Source organism: Populus alba, chromosome 16 (genome assembly GCF_005239225.2).
Source record: "Populus alba chromosome 16, ASM523922v2, whole genome shotgun sequence".
Classification (NCBI taxonomy): Eukaryota; Viridiplantae; Streptophyta; class Magnoliopsida; order Malpighiales; family Salicaceae; genus Populus; species Populus alba.
In genome coordinates this window covers 5,730,562-5,747,731 of record NC_133299.1, presented here as the reverse complement: position 1 = coordinate 5,747,731, position 17,170 = coordinate 5,730,562, and the positions used below count along the sequence as shown (strand labels likewise).

The following is a 17,170-nucleotide window of genomic DNA, read 5'->3' as shown; positions in this document are numbered from 1 at the left end:
TTATACATTGTTCTTGAAAATAGAGGGCGAAACGAATCACAAATCCCAACAGGATTCAAGAGGGAGTTTGGAACACAAGCTCACAAATTAATTTCATAAACTATTGCTTGCTTTCTTTAGTAGCTTGTTGCCAATTCACTGAATCATGTTAATTAATATCTAGGAACCTTTATCTGATCTTTTGTGCTTCCAGAATAAAGATGAGACAAAGAGAAGACGCAAAATGCTGTACTACAATTACTGAATTACCACAGCCACAAAGCTAAGAATAAATTACTGTCAGCACAAAAAAATTCCCATAACTCAACTACTTACTCAAACCAATTCCCACCTAACCAGCTTTCTCTCTCTGTTGCAGACATAAAAGCTAAGGTACAAATAAAAGGTGAGAAAATAAAGATGGGCAGTCTAACTACCATGTCCATATGTTACTTTTAAGTCTCCTGAAGCAAACATTGACACTTCCTTTTCCAAGGGTTGGTTTAGCCATTGTAAAAGCCATGAAAGCTTTGGTGCTGACATCTCAGAATAATGAAACTTGTGTCTGCTACGAACAGGTAAAGAAGAGTGGCCCCTGTCCTACATGCTAGTCTTGGACCTCATATCCGCGTAATATAAGAGTTGCTACGATGCCATGATCGACGAATTCCCATGCCTATATACAATTATCACCGTTAGATTTCACTCCAATAATGATCACTCGTATCACTTTATATGTCAAATGATCTCATTTCTTCATTCTACCTGCCGTAAGTTCATCGCGTGCCAATATCATAATTAAACACTTAATCTCAATCGACGTCGACCAAGAATCCAGAGTCCAAAACAGATGCGATGAGCATCGGATGGTGCATGTATGAACATTTTAATTTTATGTGGTCTTAAAATTGCCTCCTTTGTTTCCTTAGTTTCCTTAGTTTCAGGTCTCATTGCGGAGGTTCCACTCAAATCTGTAAGCAGATATGAGAGATCATTTAAAGTTTCAATGGCATACACATACATATAAAATATCTATGTCAACTCTCTCTCTCTCTCTCTCTCTCTCTCTCTCACACACACACACACACACACACTAAAACATTCAAAAACAAAGTGAATGAGGAAAAAAAAAAAGGAGAAGAATTTGCCTTGGAGTTTGGCTAGCCATATTAGATATGCCCCCTGCAAATGCCACGGAAATATCATTTTCTATATGCAGTTTATGCAGAAGGCAGAGATAGCAAAACCTTTTCACCTGATTTCTCTCATCACTGTTAAGCACTCTGCTTGCACTGTATCAAACCGACCGCTCTCACCACTCCCACCTGTCTAGACAACATTTCGATATACACACACGTCTCTATCTACATATGTTCATGCACTCAATTCTGATGCCCAGTTTTGAATATATATTCATCACACGTGTGGCCAATTCTGAAGATAGACAGAGATTGCACTGAACAAGGTTTGCTCAAGCTAGGATACTGTGAACCTCCAATCACACATAACAGTGAAAAAAACCTTGTATTTGTACTGTTGGGTTAGCATTTTGAAGATGGTTCTCTTACTTTTAAGAACCAAATCAATAACAAAGAAAGAAAATTATCTTTTAAAATCAACCGGAGAGTGTATCCAAACTGATATGGATACTAATAAACTAGTACCTTTAGAAAGCATCAAAGGACCAAGCCAGTCCTGCGCACAAACCTCGTCAGTTCATGTGGTGATATATAATAGACTTACTTGTGTTTCTTAGTTCAATTCAAAAGCACGCACGTAAATCTGTTTCATTTACACAACAGATTAATTCTAATATTAAATAAGTTAAAATGCAGAATACACTAGTGGTCATGAGTGTCTCCATGCCTCGTTTGCACAATAATAGATTTAACCAGCTCAGAAAAAATCTCAAACCTTCTCTTAATTTTATCCAAGTTATCAAATATTTAAAGATGAAGATCTAAACTCACACGGTCTTGAACGCTCGACTTGGACTCATATCCGTACCGCCCTTGTGAGCTTGAACCACCGGCAGGTGAGGGTTTCAGTCCCTCACCGGAAAATGATGGTAATGGATGCATCGAACGGTCAGGATGTTGGAAAGTAGCACTACCGCGAACAGCCGGGATCCGCCACAAGCCTAGTGGACTCCCATTTATAGGTTGTTGTGAATAGGATGAGCCTTGACCGCCGTAATACCTATTAGTGCTAGTGTGGCTATTCCATGAAGGGTGAGTCATGGCTGCGGTGGAAATTGAATCTATCCTGTAGTTTAAAATGCCATAATAGTGTGCATCTGAGAGGCTGTTATGCATCATTGCCGACTGGAGGTGGGCACGTTTCGCGTGCTGACGCTCTCTTTTGTGTGCGTTTTGGTGGCCACCTAAGGCTTGCGAAGTAGGGAAGTTTCGGCAACAGTAATGGCACTCAAATCTTCTGTTGTTGTCACTGCTCTCATTTTCTTTAGCGGCGTCTTCATTAGTTTCTGCTGAATCAGACTCGTCAGCTGCTGGACTTTCTTTGTTGCTTCCGAACTCTATACCGAAGAGGCGAATGCCCTTTTCTTTGATGGGTGCAGGGCGGATAAAGGGAAGCTGAGAGAAGGATTCCACATTCATGAAGTCGTGAGTCTCCCTTTCAACCTTCTCCATGAATCAGCGAGCTATATATATACTACTTCTAGGGTTAGAGTTCAGTTTAACAAGAAAAAGGAAGAAAGGAAGAGCAGGGCTCAACTGCAATGGAGCACTTCAGAGATGGAGAAGAGGAGGAGGATTGGAGGAGGGAGGGGGATTATTAGTTTGTGGGGTGTGTGGAGGGTGGGCCTATAAAGAAAGGAGAGGGGTTGTGGTTCGATCAAAGGACAAGTGGGGCTGACCCATCTGAGAGTGAGGGCTGACATGGCCACAAGTTCTGGTCAGATGAGAATGGCTTTGGCTTCTCAAGACTCAAAGTACCATCTTTGCTTGGCTTCACAAGCTCTTGGTGTGTTTTGGAAAGTTCCTGAATACCTCCTAAGATCTTTGATAATTATGTTTTCAACCCTATTGGCCGTCTTAAAACGGAGGGCTGATGTTAATGTAATAGAATTTCCTATTTTTAAGGAAGTGACAGTAATAATTGTTGTCATAATAAGGTGTTTTCGCAGAGAAATTAATTGTTGAGTACACTTTGGTGTAATAATGTTATCTTTCTCTCTCACACATTTACGCAAGATTTATAATTGAAAACTAATCATGAATGTAGCTTATGGTTTATCATTACATCAATTAAAAATGTTTTCAAATGTATATCTGATTTGATCTATAAGTTTGGTTCTATCAGCATTATTCATGTTCTTAGAGAGGGTGCTAATTTACTAAGCAAAGCCTAGGCAGGGATATATTTTTACAAGTCACAGTTTGGGAACCCCATCTAATAATCATTTTATAAAAAAAAAATACTCTTTTTATATTTTTTGATCATTTTAAAATACTAATATTAAAAAAAATTAAGAATATTATTTTAATATATTTCTTAATAAAAAAACTATTTTGAAAACCACAATATTAAATGCTCCTTAAATACTAACGTGGCTTTAACATTTTTTGTATTTCTAATGTCGTTTTAAAAAATAAAGGTTGATATTTCAAAAAAAAAAAAACTCTCCAAGAATATTATTGAAGGAGGGTAATATATGGAGAGAAATAAATAATAGTTTCTAGCTTTATAGGATCTTATTTAGTTTCAAAGGAATCTATAACCTAATCAAGGTGAAAAATAAAAGTTTTATAGGCAGGACTAGTGATGTTTCCCCACTTTTTTCATAGGCTCTCTTATGATTGAACTTTTCCTTTTCTTTTGATTTAGGCTAATTGATGGATACACCTCCCAGCTATTGATCAACAAAAACTAGTCCTTTGATCTTTTGATTTTCTAATTTGGTCCCTCAATATTTTTTTTGGCTGGTAACGCAACCCTTTGGTTAACTAATTTTAAGATTATATTCATTTATGAACTGTGTTTCAAATGGGATAGCATGAGTCATAGGAAATAATTAAAAGAATATATGTTTTTTATTTTAGTATAAATTAGAATAAATTTAGAAGAGGGAAAGAAAAAATAAAGAAAAGAAATCAAGTGTATATAAGAATTAATGTAGTTCAGGTGTTAATTAATAGTCTGGCAGGATTTGTTTTCTTTAATAATCCATCCTTTTTTTTCCTTTACTTTTGTGGTCCAAGCTAGTTTGGTAAGTTTGTTGGCACCAATAAATGGGAAAGGGAAAACACCTAAGATTCGCTAGTGAGTTTTGAGCTATATCCATTAGGAATCGAAGATTGCTTAATTGTTCGACCACCTTCATGCGAGATAGAGCTCAAATTTCAGGAAGAGATGCCCCAAGAGGGGCTTCTTTTTAACTTAAACTGCCCGTCTGGTCCTCTTGCTATCTTTTTTTTTTTTTTTAAATCTTTCAAGATTTTAACTAGCAATACTATTTTTTTTATTTTTTATGTCCTTAATTGTTATATTATTCTACTAATATTATTTATTTCTTGTTTTTTCCAGCATGGATTCAAATTTTGAAAATAAAAAATTCACAATTCCAAACCATACAAGTTTATTAGTTTACGGCGGTTAATTCCCTAGTTTAGTGGTATAATTGATTTATATGTATAGTTCAGGCACCAATACTATTTTTTATATATACACACACACTAGCATTGCAAAGAATACCAAACACAAAATAGCTATGAAGTCAGAAATTGAGGCTTTACATCACAATTTTACTTTGCCTCTAGTTCCCAAACCAAATTATGTCAATATCATTCGCAATAGGTGAATATATAAAATCAAACACTCATTGGATGGCTCTATTAGAAGGTGTAAAACAAGGTTAGTGGCTAAGGGATACCCATAAAAGTATGGTATTGACTATAATGATACTTTCAGACCATCTATGAAGATCACTAATATTATTTGAATAGTGTTAATGATTTTGGTGAATCAGAGATGCCATTTGAGACAACTTGATAATTGAAATGCTTTTTTGAATGGCTATTTAAAGGAGATGATTTATATAAAGCATCATAGGGCTTCATTCATCATGGTTATTCTTTTTTATATAATAATTGAGTGTATTAATCAAAAAGTAGTCATTTAAAATATGACTCCTGAAAAGTTGAATGATTGTTTATAGAAAAATAAAATGATTACGTTACAAATGAGATTACAAAATATAAAAAGAAACATAATAGGAAAGAGCAATTGAATTAATGATGTGTATTTGTCCATATCCAAATACCATCTACACTACGAATTAGGTCGATATCAATGTAACTAAAATTAGATTTACTACATTTTAACTAAACTAATAGTCAAGATTGAAGAGATTGGAATTTCAATCCGGTTGTACCTTGTAGAAAACAAAATCATTTCTTATGAGCCAAACACTTCATGTTATACCAAAAAAAAGGAGATTTCAAGCCTAGTACGAAAATCTACCTTTAATAAAAAAGACCACTAATAAATCAAAAAATTTAGAGCTTGGAGGGTGCATTGGAATACTCCTCATCATTGTAAGAATTGTGCCTATAATTGCCAAGTACTCAAACAATGGAATAACAAATGATCTAAATTCTCCTATTTTACTGCATAAAATAGATATTCAGATTATTCTACTCACATTAAACAGCTTCTAACTTATTCTAATCATGTTTATAAACTGAACAAGGCATTTTATATTTGATTGTGAGGGAGAGTTATTCTATTCAGAAGTTACTATAAGAAAAGTGTGTTTGTGGAATCAAACATGACGGGCCATATAGATATGCTGAAAAGATAAATCGAGATATCGATAACATAAATGGGCAGTGTTGTAAACAAGAAAGACACAAGAAAAGGAAAAAAAATCAAGTTTATGGGCATTATAAGGACAAAAAAAAAAAGGAAAGCATAGACACTCAAAAGTACGAAGAAAACTATAGTCAGGAGTCGACCAGAAAGGACATTGAAAAGGTGACTTGTAATTAAGAACAGGAGTTGACATACAATTTATTAAATAAACAGAAGTTTAAATGCATAGCGCCAGAATTTTAGAGGGGCTTTACATTAACCTAGAAGCGTAAGGCCAATTTTAACAATATGTTGGTGTCAACATTCAACCATGCCATTTTGTTCATGATTTTGTGGACAGATCAAACGACAGTGAATGCCAATAGATTTGAAAAATATATTCAATTTGCGATACTCGCCACCTTAATTTGTTTGAAAATATTTAATTTTTACAGAAAACTGACGCTTAACTTGAGTTTGAAATTGAGAAAAATAGTGAAAACATCAGATTTTGCAACTAACGAAAAGAACCAAATATACTTCATATAAAAGTTAACAAATATAACAAAATACTAAAAATCATCAGAGGACAACATGGGGGAAAGTCCCTAAACATTACTATAAATTTATTCAAGAGGAGCCGATGTTTTGTAACATGTAAGTCTTATAAATAGACGCGATGATTTTTCTAATGAACAAATCTGGCAGTCAAAATAAAATTGTTTTGATGTACATGACACTTTTTTTATTTGATATTAAAAAACTTAAAATGTGTGATGCCAAAGTTGGTGGTGCCCAATATTAGCAGAAGTGGATTGACGTGCAATCAAGAAAGCTTGAGGCAACGAAGTGATAGAGGACTCAGATATAATATAAAGATCATCTCTAATGAAATATTTTTTTGGCTAATAAAAGAATATTTATAAAATGAGGTGACAACACAGTCAATGTAAAGTAAAAATCATAAGTCGATAATATAGATCATTGATTTAATTATAGCGAGCGCAACGAACATAAATTATTGCCCTAAGCCCTTATATATATTGTCATGGTATTTTTATTATTTATTGAAAGAAAAACATATAGGTAAAAAAACGAAATCAATTCCTTATAGTTATATGCATCACCATTATTATTTATTGAAAGAAAAACATATAGGTAAAAAAACGAAATCAATTCCTTATAGTTATATGCATCACCATTATTATTTATAGATTTTTCTATCCCCACCCCCCAAAAAAAAAAAAAAACTCTGTGATTGCATGGGCGTGTGTATCCATCAGTCAAAAACCGTGTGGCGTAGTATAGGTTCCTGCGATAATGAGTGATGATAGACGTGTATTTCATCTCTCTCTCTCTCTCTCTCTCTCTCTCTCTCTCCAGGACCAGGTACAAGAAGTTGGCGTTGGTTCTTTATGGCTGTTGCCTGTTTTTATATCTTTTGCAGGGATTCTGAATGTGAAGTGGTCCTCAAAAATGTTACCCAAGATTTACTCGAATGTAAATGAGCAGTAATCCATCCGTTTTTCCTCTATCTAGCTCTGTAACGAAGTACACCACTTCTCTTTCTTTTTTTTCTTGCCTTCTTTTTTTTTTGCGTTGTTGGCTATAACATCTAAGTATCCCTTGTGTCTTTTTTGCCTTTTCATATGTATTTATGACAAATTCTCTCTTGCACTCATGCCTCTGAACTTTCATAATCTTTACTCATATGTGTATATGCATGCATGCATGTATGGTCGTTGTTATCTCTTTCCAAGAGGGTTTTTTTTTTTTTTTCTTGCATGTTGAAATAAATAAAGAAAACCTCAAAATGAATCAATTCTCAATTAGATTACCAGACAAAAATGTTTATTTATTGGGTCCTTCAATTATTAGATATTCCTCTATTGAGTTTCTTTGCACATGTTCATTAATTAATTGTTTTTTGTCAGCTAAATTGCAAATTTATACATTATGCAATAAGCTAGCATCTTAATTTCTAGAAGAATATTTGGCGTACGTGTTCCGTAATACGAACTGGTAAGATTTTAGACGGGAGATTAAAACAAGTTTTATTTTGGGGGATATATTGAGTATTTGTTCATGATTTGTGGACTATTTTTGCGGTTTTTTCAAGAAAACATGTCGTGGAGAGCGAGAGTTCTATTTTTACAATGATAAATATCTACTCTTTGTGAGTATATGCTAAGTACTGTTTACATCCTTTTTATTTTCTTTTAATTTTGATAAACACATCTTAATTTTTATTTTATTTTTATAAAGTGAATCCTATATACTCAGACCTCTTAAAAACATAGCTCGTAGAAGATGACGCGTGCTTTTTCTTTATTATAGAGGAGAGTCTCGAATTTAAATTTTTTTGGAAGAGAATATTATTTTTAATTTGAGAATTTGAGATATAAACTTATTGAATAACCAAATTTATTAAAAGTTGGAAATGTTTCAATTCTAAGATTAATACCTCACATATAACGGATACCTAACTTTTATAACTAGTTGAAAGTTTGACGTGATTGTCAAATATTGAATAGGAAAGGGACTATTTGAAAAATATTATTGTACTTAAAATTTCAAGTAAATTAATTTTATCCTAATTAAGGAGTAGACAAGGAAATTATACATTGAATAAAAATGAAATTTTCAAAATATACATATTCACGTTCAAAGTTTATATGGGTTTCGAAATTATATAGAATTACATTTACCTTCGTATAGTTGAACACTAGCTGATTAGTAACATGGAGAGCACTAGATAATACAGCCTGAACTACTTAGATTAGAAATCAAAGAATACGTGAAGACAAAGTTCATGAAAATGAAAAGGGTCAAAACAAAAACCTAACAACATTTTATTTCTGAAATATTATTATGTCCATATCAAAATATTTTTTGCTCGGAAATATATTAAAATAATATTTTTTTATTTTAAAAAAATTTTATTTTTATATCAAAACGATCTAAAAACATTAAAAAAATAATTTTAAGTAAAAAAAAATCAAACTTTTAAAAAATATTATTTCAACCGTGTTTTTAAACATTATGTGAATAAGCAAACAAATTCATTCGTACCTATATAGTAAAATCATTTTCATAAATTCCTATATGTTTGTATACTTTGAATAGGTGTTTTTTTTCACCTTTTATGAAAATGCCTCTTATAATAAGAAAAAATATTAAAATTATTTTCAAAAACAAATATTGTACCTACGGAATCAAATTAATTTGGTGTAAAGTTAAACTTTTTAAAAAATAGAACTAATATTAACATGGTGTGGCGTACCGCGTGTACTGATTCCAGCTCAAAATAAGTACTCGTGTGCCTTCATCAAGTTGTGTCCGGTGCAGTCAAGATTTATGCATGGGTCCTTGTGCTGGAATTTAATTTTTTCCTGTCTAGTAGTTTTTTTTTTAGTTTTTTTTGTGTTTTTATTTTGAGTTTTTTTATTATCCAATCAAATTAATAAATCACCAAGAAAAACATGGCCAAGATAACATAAGGAAATATTGGGAAACATAAACGTAAACTCAACAAAAGTAAGATTTTGAATTTTGAGAGGCATTTTATTTATAAAATTACAAAAGTACCAATTGGAATCAACAATATAGTTTTTGTTTCACATAATTCTTTAACAAGTTTAATGTTTTAGCTCGATCATACTCCTTTGGTCTGGTTTTTCCAATCATAGAGTCCCATCATATTAAAAACAAAAGGAAAAAAACTATATAATTGCCACTTGGATATGTCAATATCCATTTTGTATGATAAGGTATTATTTGTTTCTTTCTTCGCTTCTTTTAAGAACTAACAAGGCCAAATATTCTTAACGCTGTGAAACTTGAAAGGTTTGTTTCTTATCATTCATGGCACAGGAGTTTGAGGTCGATTCTTCGCTATGTTTGATTCTATACAAGGGTAATATATATATATATATATATGCGCAATCTACATGGGTGTTATGTGAAATGGTAATTCAAGAATAGTTTCGGATCTTTTGTATGCAAAAACAGTCTGCTTTATTGATGCATGCTCGACTCGTTTTGCAGTTCTTCACAGCCTCAACTGTCTCACTAGCTTGTTCGTAATTCCACCTTTTTTTCTAGGCCATCCCATGACGAGTCACTGTCGTCTCTCTCCCCCTCGCGTCATGCATCTTGGAATTTTCATTAAGAAGAGCTTTCTTAGATGCTACTTGGGGAGCCACATCTCCACATTTTTTTAGTTTTGGATTTAATGGAAGTACCTTTGATGGATTGCACCATCTCTCGAGGTTTCGGGTCCACCCCACCCAACACGATGTCTTTGAACACCAGCATTTGCCAACCCTAAACAACAATGACAGCCCTTCATTCATGTAAAGCTCCTCTTCGCCATTAGACTCGAAATCACCTAGGTTTGTGGCTTGCAAGGGGGGACCGTCTATGGCTTTCATTTCAATGGAACTGCACCACTTCTCTGCCCCCTCGGAAAGTAGAAAATTATCTGATGTGCACCCTAGCTGTAGCACTCTTGCTGCTTTTCCTTTACTTGATGAGGTTGCATTTGCCAATAGCAATTTACAATTGGAATTCCAGTTATATGCCTGTTTTAAAAAAAAAAAATGGTAATATTATTTGATTTCTACTTCAACAACAATAATCTTAGCTTCAATTCAAATCAAAATCTTAAAATTTTAGGTGGAGTTAATTTATATTATTCTTTGATATATTTTTTAAATAAAAACTCTTAAAATTTAAAACTTGTATAGACTCAAATTACCTTAAACTTAATTTTTATGAAATAGATTAGGATGATGAGATTTGAAATCGTAATTGTTTAATCATCAAGGTTATAATACGGGTTAAATAATCATCTCAACTCAATAGTTTAAATTATTAAGTAAAATTTGAATATATAATTTATATTATTTTCTAATTGAAATATATATATATATATATATATATATATATATATATATATAATTGTTTTTCTTATCTATAAATAGGAACAAGAATTTATTGTATAGAGACTAAGGACCTGCAATGTGTTCACGGACACATATGCCTTCCGCATCATTAATCACAATGCAACTTGAACTGGTGGGCAGCAATTTAATTAATGCAATGGGACCTTTGAGCAGCTCTTCTCCTACTGTATATTTCTCTTACATATTATTATCATTCGAAATAATTCATAATATTAATTTCTTTTGTACCAGTGATTGATAGGCATGAGTGTGTAATAAACCACCTCTGGGCCCTCCCTAGACGTTCTAAAGTTATGTGTCAGGTCATCATTTAGAACTTGAATGAGTATAAATAATACATCAAGCTGATCTCATGATTGTTACTTGGGTCATTTGATTTATATATAATATCAGATGAATATATTCATTTTAAAAGATGTAGTTTAATTAATTAAATTTTAAATTTAATTTTAAAAGATTATTAATTTGAATTTTATAAATTTCAGAGTATTCAAAGCTTATATAATTATTAATTTCAGAGCTCATAAAATTAGTTGAAATACACACAAGCTGGCTCGAATATTTATATTAATTGAAAAAAAAAAAAAATGCCCTTCAAGACACATTTCTTAATGTTATAAAAACGGGATTTTGGTATTAATTTATCCTCGCAACTTCTCTATCGTTACAATTTTATTGAATTTTTTCAAGAGACAAGCATCTCGTAGCTGAAGTACTTTGGTTTGAATGTTCCGTATATATAATAAGTAGTTATATTTTTTATTTATTTATTTTGAAAAAACACAGTTCTATTTTTATTTAGAAACAAAAAGATGCGTGACGTGACCATGAGAACTCCAAGTCCAGACTTGTTCACCTTCAAACAAAAGGGTCACAGTCTAAGAAAACCTAATTATATATTCTTTACGAACTGTAATAAGTTTTTGTTCTAGCCTGCCTTAGCATGGTGTTATTATATTTGTAAACTCTCTATAGCTAGCTAGCAACCAGATTGATATGTCTGTATGGGGCAAAAGGAGAAATTAAGGTCGCTATCTCGTTGTTCCTCGTCACTCTTACCTATTAGGTGGATTGAACAGGACATTGCCTATGAGAATAAACTCCTTTCTTTACCCTTCCCAGATTGCTTCACACTCTTGCAACATGTGAGTTCCCACATGTGAACCAAATCAATCAATGCAATCTCCCTAGCTGATAATAGGGTTAATTTTATTATATAATAATATAAATCACATCTTATAATTTCATTTAAAAACTTAAATTATTGAGTTGAGATGGTTTAACATAGTATCGGAGCCTTAATGACCAAGCGATCATGAGTTCAAACCTCATCTTCTCTATTTATTTGATAAAAAATAAAGAACAATGTAATATGAATCTGTGAAAGTTTTAAATCCAAAAAGTTTTCACTTGAGAGAGTGTGTTAGATAATAATATAAATCATATTCTAAAACCTTACTTAAAAGTTTAAGTCATTAGATTGAGATGGTTTTTTGATAAATTTATCTTCTTAAAATAACAAATTATATATTAATTAGCCATTATTATCTCTTAGCAGATTTTTATTGTGTCATGCATAAATCCGTGTTCATCAAGGTTTTAAAAAATTGCTTGCCATGTCCAATTCAATAATTAAAGGTTAAATGTCCATATTGCTTCTAGGATTAACTTCGTTTGATAGAGTTAGATTCCTTCGTATCAAGTAGTAATTATTCATTAAATTGTTTATTTATTGTGCTACAAAGTTCACAATGATTACCGGTGGTTGATTGGTTTAAAGTAATAAAAATTGATGCATCCTATATTTTAATAATACTTTCTACTGGTATATAAAGAAATTTATTTTTAATAATAAACAATGTTTATCACGTTAACCCATTAATAGGAGAGATTATTTTTGATTTGGTTTGATTTTTATTAAAAAAAAAAAAATAATCAAACTAAATTTAAAAAAAAAAAAACCGAAACCGGTTCGAACCAGCCAGTTTCAGGTTCGGTTTTTTAGAACAAAAACCGATTCAAACCAGCTTTGCTCGGTTTTTTCAGTTTGACTTAGTTTTTTTAGTTTTGCTTGGTTTTGGATCGGTTTTTTCTGGTTTGGCTCAGTTTTTTCCCGGTTTGGCTTGGTTTTTTTTCGATTTGGGTTCGGTTTGGTTCTATTTTTTTTTGTTTTAAACTAATAAAACCGAACCAGTCGGTTTTTTTTAAAATGTTAATCGGTTTTTTTGCTTATCTCCTATCCATTAACCAAACCAACGGTAAGATAATTGACAGGCTGAATATTTCTGTTATATTATTTTGTGTAGCATACATGGGATTTTATACTAATAGGATTACAAAAAAATTTGTTACTTTGCTTGAATAATTCAAACTCCTACAGCTATGTAATTTTAGTTATTTAGGATCGTATCTCCTCATAGTTATTCTCCTATTTTGTTACTATAATCTCATCATTTTATATGGCTTGCATGATTGTCAATAACTGGGGATCTTAATTTTCCTTTTTTTTTATTTTGATTTCAGCTATAATTACTTGATTCTTTACACACCCTTGTAATTTGAAGGATAGATCACAAACATTTAAATTGTTTGGTACTTGTTTGAATTTTATTGGTGATAATGGTTTTGTAAAGAGTATCAGTCAACTGATTTTTATTGGAAATAAATTAAACCATCAATTATTTATTAGGAACTTGATCTCTAACAAAGTAAAAATATATTTCGATGTATTTTGTTCTTACATGAAACATCAGGATGTGAGATAAGCTGCTCCAATATTATCATACCATAGGATTGAAGCTTGTCTTAGAGGAAAACCAAGTTCTGATAAAATTGAATTGATCAATGTAATTTCTATTGTTGTATTTGACAGCACCTTGTATTATTTCTTAGTTATGCTTTTAGCTACCGTAGGCTACTATTTGATTGTAATTTAATTTAATTCATTATCAAGATATCATTAATATAAATAAGAATATAAACAACAATGGTTGTTGTTCAGAAATAAAAGGTGATGTATCAACTCTACTTTCATGAAAATTTAAGGACTTCAGTTTATAAAGTTTTGAAAACCAAGTTCTTGGAGCTTGCCACAAACCATAAAGTATGACTTGTATTTTAAAGCTTGCCACAAACCTCAAACTATAAACAATTAGAAGCAATAAAACTTACCAAGTATCATTTCCTAAAAAAAAAGATTATCATTACTTAGGTTAGAGGAATTTCAAAGTGCGTGGAGGAACCACACCCTTTATTTTTTTGTTAATAATTGATAAAATATATAACAAATAAGATAGTTCAAGTGCTAGCATAATTTCTTATCCTCTTAGCAAGTTTAATATTGTGTAAGTGAAGTTTTTTTATTTGTCTTCAACCATAAATTAACTAGATGATGAAGAATTAACTTAAAGACCAAATCCCAATCCAAAATTTCATCATGAAAAATCAAAAGACTTCTGGCCAATCAAATACCCCACAAGATACTATCATAGGTCAAAGTGAAGATAGCTTCATGTTGAAACTTCCCTTTAATTAAGACACTCCACTTAATCATGAGAGATTCTAAAAAACTTGTCATCCACCATTCTAGACCTATCCATTTCGTAAATGGCTCCATATTTTCTAGGTTTCACAATAGTTGTTGCATCGTGTACGGCGTCGCGGTGAAAAATTATTCCACTTTATATCTAAAATGTATCTATCTATCTATATGGAAAATATGGAGAGACAAGAAATTCTTGTTGTTTATCGATGTAAAATGAAATGGAAGTCGACACCTAGTATTTTGGTCACTAGGAACCCTAAATAGTCTCAGAGATCGAGTACGGGGATTGATTGCGAAAAAAGAAAGTATTAGCACCCCAAATACGCTTTATCTAAGATAAGCTGCATTGTTTGATTGTCTGATAAAAAGCTAAAGTGTTATTGTATTTCTAGTTGTTGGTCTATCAATGGTTCAAGAAAAATCCTCCTCAGTAAGGAGATCCTTATCATATCGGGTATAAACCTAATTATTCTAACATTTATGTGAAAACAATACTTTTAATATCAAAAATACATTTTACGTATAAATTCGTAATCCCAAATACTAAAAGAAGACAAAAATATTTTTTAGAATTTTTAAAATATTGGTCTAGTTCTCATGGCTCTAACAAACTTGTTGTTAAAGCCAAAGTGCATGATAATATGTATATTTTTTTGAAATTTCCTTTGTTGTATGAAAATATGATGTGATGATTTTTTTTTTTTGAGAGACAGGCCGTATGCATGAAAATAAAATAATTTTTTATTTTATATTTTTTTTGATGTCTTGAACGAAAACCAGGTATTTTAATATTGATTTGTATCTTTACGATATAAAAATACAAACCAATATTAAGCAATAAAAACATGAAGGAAAATCAATAATTTTTTTAAGGATTTTTCAGAATTTTGAAAACAAAATATTTTTTATTTTATATTTTTTGATGTCTTGATGAAAACCGAGTATTTTAATACTGGATTTGTATCTTTACGGTATAAAAATATAAACCAATATTAAGCAATTTTAAGGATTTTTCAGATTTTTTTATATATATATCTATATATATATATATATATATATAGGTGGGCTGGCCGCCGACCGAAATAAATGGGCCGGAATCAGCCCAAAAAGGGTTGGGCCGATCTTGGCCCAACAAAATCTATTTTTTTAGTCTGGGCCAGGCCAAGCCTAGACAGCAGGGCTAGGCCAGAATCAGTCTGGCCCACAAACACATCAGAGCTAGGCCAGAACCAGGCTGACCCAGTGAAAGAAACCCATCAGTGCTGGGCCAGAACCAACCTGGCCCAGCAGCAAAAAAACCAACGGGGGGGGATTATTTTTCCCCTCTCATGCTCCTGCATGCAGAACGTGAGGAAACGTAGGCAACAAAAGAAATGAGGGGGGAAGAAGAGTGTACCTGGCGCGGATGGCGGCGGCTGGTGTCGTGGCTTATGGACGCGACTGACTGCTTCGCTGGCGATGCTACAATGGAGGCCGGTGGCGGTGTCGTGGCTCACTGACGGCGACTCCCAAGCAGCGGTGCTACTATTTCAAACGGCTGAGAAAGAGGCTCCTGCTCTTCCCTTCTCCTTCGTTTTCCTCCTCTTCTTCTGCTACCTTTCCTTTCCCTTTTGTTCTTGTTTAGCTGTGTTTTTTCAAATCCTGACCTCTTCCGGTTTCAGTGTCGTTTTTTTCTTAACTCTTACGGTCCACTCTCCTTTACCTCTCATTGTCCCTCTCGGTCTGTTTTCTCTCCCTTTCGATTCGTTTTCCCTTTCCTCTAACCCTCACAATCCCTCTCCTTTGTCACTCAATCTCTCCCTTGTTTATGGTTTTCCCTGTTTTCTTTCTTTTTTCGGTCCGTTCTCTCCTCTTTTCGGTTTGTTCTCCTCTTTTCTTCTCTTTTTTCTTCTCGTGTGCTGGCATTAGGTGGTATTTATAGGGCAAAGGGAGCGGAGGTGTCCCTATTGCCGCCCTATTGATGTGCATGGGTAACAGAGCTTTACTGCCCTGCCACAGTGCCAGGTTGGCTGGCTAGTGGGTGCGGCTGGCAAGGTGCGGCTCCCTCAATTTCTCATCATGAAAGGGCGTGGGGCTTCGGGTCTTGGCAGAGCACGCGGGAAGAGAGAGGCAACAAAAATTAAAGAAAAAAACAAAAGTTTCCCTTCTTCCCCTGCTGCACGTCCACGGGAAGAAAAAAGGGGAACAATGTCATTCAAAACGACACTATTCTATTCTTTTCATCTTTTATATAACATAAAACGGCGTTGTTTTGGACAAAACATGTTGTTTCATTTAAATATATAAAAAAAGGAGCCAAAGGCGTCAATTTTTAAATTAGTCCTTAACTTAGCCTTTGTTCTATTAAGTCCTCAAATGTAATTTTGATTTTAAGAATTAATGCAATTGCATCCCTACCAACATCAATCGTCGCCCTTATAGTTGGTCGTCTTTTTCACTTTGATTCTTGGTCTCTGATTTATGCAATTTGATCCTCAATTCATCATTAAACTTCTAATTTCTTCAATGTGGCCCCTGATTTGGTTAATTACAGCCCCTCTATTTACGCGTCTTTTCGAATTTGGTCCTTGGTTTCAAATTTTCTTAATTAAGTCCCTAATTGGCCATTAAACTTCAATATTTATGCAATTAAGCCCCTAATTTGACTAAATCAACTCTTAAAAATTATAATTTGACCCCAAAACTTTAATTTCTTCTAATTAAAGCTTAAATTGACTTAAAAATCAATTTTTCTTGCAATCAAACCCTCTATAAATTCAATTAAACCTTCAATAAAATCCAATTGAGTCCATAAACATCCAATTTTGGACTTTTCTCTTCAAATTGAATTTTCTTTTCCAACAAGGCTCTCATCATTCAAAGATGT

The 17,170-nt window shown here is 32.7% G+C and overlaps 1 protein-coding gene across 1 annotated transcript; it reads right to left on the bottom strand.

Moving 5' to 3' along the window:
- Nucleotides 1–1,752: 1,752 nt before the first annotated feature.
- LOC118050152 (zinc finger protein GIS2) lies at nucleotides 1,753–2,796 on the bottom strand. The gene has a single exon (XM_035060399.2). It carries the CDS (start codon nucleotides 2,628–2,630, stop codon nucleotides 1,926–1,928), a length of 705 nt encoding a protein of 234 aa, XP_034916290.1. The 5' UTR covers nucleotides 2,631–2,796; the 3' UTR covers nucleotides 1,753–1,925.
- Nucleotides 2,797–17,170: the final 14,374 nt, after the last annotated feature.